This window comes from Chelonoidis abingdonii, chromosome 4, assembly GCF_003597395.2.
Source record: "Chelonoidis abingdonii isolate Lonesome George chromosome 4, CheloAbing_2.0, whole genome shotgun sequence".
Classification (NCBI taxonomy): Eukaryota; Metazoa; Chordata; order Testudines; family Testudinidae; genus Chelonoidis; species Chelonoidis abingdonii.
The window spans coordinates 51,447,022-51,454,388 of record NC_133772.1 but is presented as its reverse complement, the minus strand read 5'-3'; the positions used below and the strand labels follow the sequence as shown (position 1 = coordinate 51,454,388).

The following is a 7,367-nucleotide window of genomic DNA, read 5'->3' as shown; positions in this document are numbered from 1 at the left end:
TGTATGCACTTGTCTCTGAGTAGTGAATTAGCTGTCACTAATTTTACTGTGTATTTCAAATGTTCAAGATAAGACTCTGCAGTACTATGATCTATAGAAGGTCTGATTAGTAAATGAGTCCCAAATTTAAAAAAAGGCTAGCTTTCTAATACTAGACTAGAATTGAGGCTTTCAAAATGAGTGAATTTACGCATACTGAATTCTAGTTAGAATTTGTCTATAATACTTGGTATAAGTTATATAAACTCATTTGGTGCAATTAATAGGGAGTAGTTGCACTTGCTGGTAAAGATGCTAAAAAACTGTTAGGGTTCCCTGGTTCTCGCCTCAGCTCCACCCTGACCCTAGTCTAGGAACTGTTCACAAATTAGGGATAGCCAGTGAGTGTGCAACAAGCACACCATTTGTATGGCTACTGGGAATCCTCCAGAGAGGATATCCAGTCAGTCTCTATTCCTCAAGTAATGGAAAGGAGTGGAGAAGGGTTGAGAATCTGGCCCAGTGTTGAGATTTTGGGATTAACACACCAAAGTGGCAATTTAAAGATTAGTATCTTGTGACACTACCATAAAATCAATCTAGTTGCAGATACATCATATATCCTCTTGTTCAAATGTGTTGAGATTTCTGTATTTAACAATGCAAATATAACTGAAGTGCTAACTAGTTTTTATTCTGTTAAATATTTGGGTATAAAATTCAATTAAATGAAAAGGGCATTCATTATAGCAACTTGCTATAGCATATGGATCCAAGGGCTATAAATAAAATATGTTGCTGATTACTTTCTAAAATAGTTCAATTGTATCTAATACATTTAAACATTCTATCCCATAATTTTAATATTTGTTGCCATTATAGCTACAGTGTGGGTGGAAAAAGCTAAACCAGAAAAGAGCAGATCTAAGTGTAAGCTACTTTGCATATTGTCAATTGACTATAAATTACGCCAGTCTTTGACTCAACAAAACAGCATTGGAACTACATAGTTCAGGTAAGAGATTGTCAAAGAAAGCAATATGTATTTGCAAATATATAACATTATGACTTGAATAAATATCAATCAAAATTGATGTAAATAACTTCAGTACTTCAAATAGTCTATTTTTAACGTGTATTTAGAATGACCCATTGTTTGATAAAATAAGTTGCACTGCCAGGTAAGAATTGAAAATATTAACTTTAAAACTTTTAATTTTCAATGCAGAATTCTGATATTTTACAGACATTTTGAGCAACCTGAAAATTCTGTTTCCTTGGATTACTTGAGAATTTTCTCCATCTCAAAACAGGTGAGTCTCTACAGCAATGCAATGATTTTCATGCACTTTGATTTTGCATTTGTCTTGGATGTTTGGATGGCAGATAGCGTTTTGTGTAATCCTGTTGTGCAGCAAAAGAGTTAGTGCCATCCAGCCAATGCTATGAATTTCTGATATTTTATTTTTTTTGTTATACAGTGCACATGTAGATTTTATCTTAAGGTAATATTTAACATTCACATGTCAGTAGAATATAATCAAAGAAAATAATTCATTTTCTTCCTATATTAACAAAAGGAACAATCACCATTTGCGGATTTGAATTAATCTATAATAGCTATATGTTCACCTCAGATTTTCCCTCATGTATAGCAATTTAATTTATCTTCTGTCACTGAACATGAATTTTTATGTTCAGTGCATGTTTCTGCTAGCAGCTAGCATATGAAAGCATCTGTTCTAGAACATATTTGATTTTCTCTTTTGGAGAGCTTTTGGTGAATATGGATTCTCAAGTCAGTGAAAGTTTTAGTAAAATCAAAACTGAATTAAAACAGTAGTTGTGATTGGATACAGAAATATTTTGATTGAACATGACTTAACACTTGGGAATAATGTGAACTTGGGCTCTGAAGAAAGGCCAAACTTTGGTCAAACAATTCCCTCCCTTTTGAGTATGGAGGGTATGAAAGTATCAGAAAATCTGCTAAAATAGCCCCAATTAATTGTGTAGGAGTTGACTCAATGGTGGCATTCCCTCTGTCCGGTAGCAGACATCCCTCTGTGTAAACACTGAACACCTAGTGCTTGGTGAGTGATGGAAGTAGGGCATTTCCTGTAATGCTTTTTAGTTCTCCTGCCTCTTTTCTCTTAGAGGGCATGATGGAACCTGACTACTTTAGATGGTGACATCTTGATGATGTGAGGGAGGAAGGTAGCAAAAGGAAATCATGCTGGTCTCTATACAGGCAAGGATTGCATACGGTCACTGAAAACGAATAGTGGTCTTATGAATTTTCAGCTACATTTTTTTTAAAGGGTAGCTTTGTTAGAAAAACTACTGGAGGGCTGAGGTTAAACTACTCTTCCAGTGCTTTGACAATTCCATAGAAGTACAACATAACTTCGTATTAGAAAGACAGTTTTACTGTCTCTCTCAAACTTCCAAGCGTGATTTAAATGGTTAAATACAAATCCTGAACAATTAATTCTGTCATATCTGCTGTCAGGCATATGTAGAGAGAGTACGTGGTCCTCTAATGGGCCATCGAGAATTAAAGGAAGTGCGGCTCTGAGCAGTACTCCAAAGGGAAGTTCATTCACTTACCGTGTAGAAACCCCTCTCCCTAATAAAACTAACAAATAAACAAAATGTTTTTACAGCTGGAATGTAATCTGAACAACTTTCATTAGCATTGTTTAATACTGGCTATAAAGATGATCCTCAAATTATTCTGTATCGGGGGAGCGGGGGAAGATGCCGATTCTGCAAAACAGTCCTAGGTACAGGAATCCATCAGGAATCCTCTTCAGAGGAGACATATGGAACCAGTGTGTCACTTTACAGACATAAAAATAAGATTGAGGTCCCTGCACAAAGGAGTTTTCAACCTAATTGCAACATTATGCAGTGAGTGAAAACATCAAACATGTAGGTGAAAAGACAAAATAAGGGAAGAGATTAAAACTCTTTGATGAATGTTTTGTTTGGCTCAGTGAAGGTTATGGGCACTTGAGTGGTAATGTTTTTGGGGGGGAATGATGGGATGGAGAGGTTGTTTACTTTGTCAATGCATGATGGGTGTATGGGAGTGCCTGTGTCTCTCTGAGTGGCAGAATGCTAACTGAAAGTGGTAAGGATTGAAGAGGGAATTGAAGGAGATTGAAGTCACTAGAAGCACAGGAGGAAGGAACAAGAATTCAGCCAGTTATATTTTATATAATGCCAGCAATAAGTATTTTTTGTCAATTTCAGACTGAGCTGGACATATGTTTGGAGATGAAGAGGATCTGATGTTACAAATTCCAAGTAAATTAGCTTAATTGTGGTTTCCTTTAGGAGGCTGAAGGGATTACTTTATCTTTAGCCAGTGCTTAGTAAGTTTCTATAGCATATGCTGGTGATTATGCATTTCCATGTGTATGTGAAGGATGCTATTCAAATAGGACCAGGGCCACCCAGAGGATTCAGAGGGCTGCTGCTGAAGATCTGGCACTTCGGCAGTGGGTCCCAGGGCGGAAGGACCCCCCACCGTGGGTCTTTGGGGCACTTCAGTGGCAGGTCCCGTGCGGAAGGACCCCTGCCACCAAATTGCCGCCAAAGACCCAGAGAGAGTGAAGGACCCCGTTCCAAAAAACTCTCTTGGGGGCTCCTGCAAGGGCCAGGGCCTGGGGCACATTGCCCCACTTGTCTGCCTCCCGCCCCGGGCAACCCTGAATAGGACATCATTACACACCATGTGGCAACCTCCCACACCATTCGATAATATCATAAATGCATTAAAATCCTTTCTTCTGGAAAATTATTATTTATAATTTGTATTAGTGTAGCACCCATGAGCTAGTCGTGGACCAGGACCCCATTGTGTTAGGTGCTGTACAAACACAGAAGAAAAAGACAATCCCTGCCCCAAATAGTTTACTGTCTATGCCAGTAATAGAACCTAACCCATGTAAGTAGTTGTGGTGTATGAATCATTCAATTAATATGCAAATATACATTTCTAGGTTAAACACAAAACACAATGGATAGTAAAAGCTACTGTAACTTCATGGACAGGTTGTCCATCTACGACTCACAACATGTACAACTGACTAGGCCTTTCGGTGGGGATCCTATTGTCACGTTTCATGTGTACCCTGAGACACCTACCCAATTCACTTGCTCTGAGGATTTGCCACTACTTCCTTGTACATCTGAGGAGTTGATCACAGAGAACTTCTATACTGATCCTTGCAACTTTCCTTACCAAGTGGCCCAGGCTAATTATGGCAGATGTGACTATTCCTATGGACCAGCTTTCATCAGAAAGAGGAACGAAAGGGAAAGGCAGAGGGTTAAGTGTGTCAACGAAGGATACGCCAAACTCCGACGTCACCTGCCTGAGGAATACTTAGAGAAACGGCTCAGCAAAGTAGAAACACTTCGAGCTGCAATAAAATACATTCACTATCTACAATCTGTTCTGTACAGTGATTCTGCAGTGACAGAGAAGAATAACCTGGAACTGGGCCATACTTCCAAGGCAATTACCAGAGAGATCCAGTTTTGATGACTATTTGAACTGCTCCAGGGAAGAAAAATAATCACAGCTGAGGCTAATAACAATCACATTATTGGTGACACAAATATTTCTGTGAAACACATTTTATGAACTGTACAAGGCACACATTTCTAGCAGTCTACTGGGGAAAGGGTTTAAATTAACCTACAGGGGATTACACTGAGATGAGAAATCTACAAGAAAATTAAATGTAAACTCTTTTAGTTAATTCTTGGAAATTAGAAAAAAAAAATCCTTTAACTTAGTTAGAAACCAAAAGTACAACTATATATCATTTTTCAGAAAGGAGCAAATGTATACGCCATCTCGGTCTGCACATTTTAAATAAAGTGTAACCTTCTCATGGATGGGGCTCAGCTTCTGTTCATTTTCAGGGATGTTTCATTTTCTGTTCATTTTCACACCTCTCCAAAGAATCTCTGCCCTAATTGCCACTCTCTTCCTCAAAATACGAAGGACAGTTTTTTCCCCCCAAGTTGCTTGTGTATTGGCCTAGTGGATATAGCCCAGTTCTGCCACAGGCCCGCTGGGTGAACTTCAGCAGGTCAATGTCCCCCTCTGTGCCTCAGTTTCTTCAACTGTAAAATGAGAATACTGACCTTTTCAAACACTCAGATCTACTCATGTAAAGCATTATAAAAGTGTTGTAGTAGTACTTTTTTTATTAAAAAAGGGTAAAAACACTTTCTAAAGTATAGTTACCTGAAAAATGCAGCATTTTTGGAAATGCAGCTCTATCCTTTTGTTACCCAATTATTTTTCGTACTTGAAACCTGGAACTCTTACTTTGATTGTAAACCCCTTTTTCCCTGGCCAAATTCCAGTCTGTGAGCCAGATTCCATCACCCATACTGTCAGTGAGCTTATTTCATGAGTTGTCTTGTTGAAAATCACTGAATATGGATTTACTTACTGACATAGTAAGATACTACTCCGAGAAGGGGTGGCAGAATCTGGCCCCGGGGAATGACATCCTGCAAGCCTATATGCCTCCGCACTTTCACTGGGATAATGTTTTCTTCACTTCTTGTCCTAAATTGTTGCTCTGCACTCTTAAATAACTGACAGTTTCACCCTATAGCTAGCTGCATTTCAGCAAATTTTTCTAGTTAGGGCCTACTCACATGAGAGTGATGGGGAAGATTTAGCCCCTGGTTTGCAAAGAGCTTTGACATCCCTTGGGTTGAAAGGTGCTATATTATTTATAGTCCTATTTTATTGATATTCAATAAAAAGGCTCTCCATGTCCCATAATGAGAGCAACTGCAATGTGGGTGCAGCAAAGTACTGAGGAAAGAGGCATTAGCATCTGATAATCTAAACCAGATGTGGCTTTTCCTTTAGGCCCAGCAGTCATGTGTATGCTACTGGGTTTATGGAAGCAAAAAGCTATTTTTACCATGACACAGAAAAGGAACTTTAGTCTACTAATCACTATTTGCAGTACTATACCTTTAAGCGTGGGGCAGGTCTCTGGTGCACACATGCACATGTATCTCTCTCCATTCTAGCTGAAGTTTTGAAATCTCCACCATTGTTTTTGAAGGCTTAAAAGCTTTGTTGCTGCTACAGCCCATATTGAACCTGGTCATGACCAAGTTGTCTTTTCTCTTTTCTGAGTGAAAACAAAGCTTTAAGGCTAAGAGTTTCAAAAATAGGATCTTCAGGTTCAGCTCCTAAATCCACATTCAGGTTTCTGAGTAAGTGGCCTGATTTTCAAAACATTGACGCACCAGCATGCCCCAGTGACTTCATGCCTGCGTTCCTCAGGAGGAGGAAGACAGCATGACTATTTTCCAAGCTTTTGGACAATAGGATTGCAAGGTCAGAGGTAATTCTGCTTGTCATTCAGTTGTTTTAAATTAATTAATTAAAGACTATGAAATAGAACTCTGATGAAACAGCTGGGAAATAGAATTTTTTTACATTCATAATTCATGCAGCAAACCCAGAGGTGCCAGGGCTATGAACTGCCAAGCCTAGAGGTGCCGGGGATCAGCCCTGGCAAGACCTGGGACAAATTAAGTATGGATTTCATATGTGTAGTGGATGAATGTAAAAAACTCCAGCAGAGGAGCAATGAAATGCCCTTGTAACAATTCATTAAAGCTATGGAAGAGGAGACAGATCTAGAGGTCAGAGCAGGGATTAACAATCAGGAAGATTCCTAGATATTATTCCAGGTTAAGAAATCTCTCTTTACTCACCTGAAAATGGGAGGGAGGCAGTATCGTTCAGTGGATGGCCCCTTGACTGGAACTCAAGAAATCAGTGTTATATTCCAGGCTCTGCCATTGACCTGCTGAGTGACCTTCGGACTGGAAGCTCTGGGGGCTGTCTCTGTTTTTGTACACTGCCTAGCACAATGAGGCTGGGGTCTCTAGGTGCTACTGTAATACAAATAAAAATAAATCACTTCACCTATCTCCGTCTCCTATGACCCCTTATCTGTCTAGTCTAGGCTGTGAGCTCTTAGGGGTAGGAACTCCCTCCCACTGTTTATATAGTGCCTAGCACAATGGGGACCTGATCTTCTTTGGGGCTTTGAGGTGCCACTGTAATACACAGCATATTGTACTTTTATCTACCGAGTAGACAGTTGTGAGATTTAATGACTTCATGTTTGTAAATTCATGTGACACCAGCCCAACCACTTCCCGTTTGCCCTAACTGCATAGCAGCACTTTTGTTACCTCATATGGGAGCTTTTTATTTTAATCACGCAGATTCATGTGATCCTGTCTTGGTCAATAAAATTGTGTTTGATCATTCAAGGGTGCAAAATAGACTGTATATCCACAATGCATTCCTACACTCTGAC

The 7,367-nt window shown here is 39.3% G+C and overlaps 1 protein-coding gene across 4 annotated transcripts; it reads left to right on the top strand.

The window, feature by feature from the left end:
* Positions 1-182: 182 nt before the first annotated feature.
* On the top strand, positions 183-4,891 carry ASCL3 (achaete-scute family bHLH transcription factor 3). 4 transcript variants are annotated; one of them, XM_032796807.2, is made up of 3 exons: positions 183-1,292; positions 3,238-3,291; positions 3,990-4,891. In XM_032796807.2, the coding sequence occupies exon 3, from the start codon at positions 4,007-4,009 to the stop codon at positions 4,532-4,534; it is 528 nt and encodes a 175-aa protein (XP_032652698.1). In that variant the 5' UTR covers positions 183-1,292; positions 3,238-3,291; positions 3,990-4,006; the 3' UTR covers positions 4,535-4,891. The 4 variants fall into 4 exon arrangements, with proteins under 4 accessions (XP_032652698.1, XP_032652697.1, XP_074921261.1 ...); XM_032796806.2 differs by lacking the exon at positions 3,238-3,291; XM_075065160.1 differs by having other exon boundaries at positions 2,646-4,891.
* Positions 4,892-7,367: the final 2,476 nt, after the last annotated feature.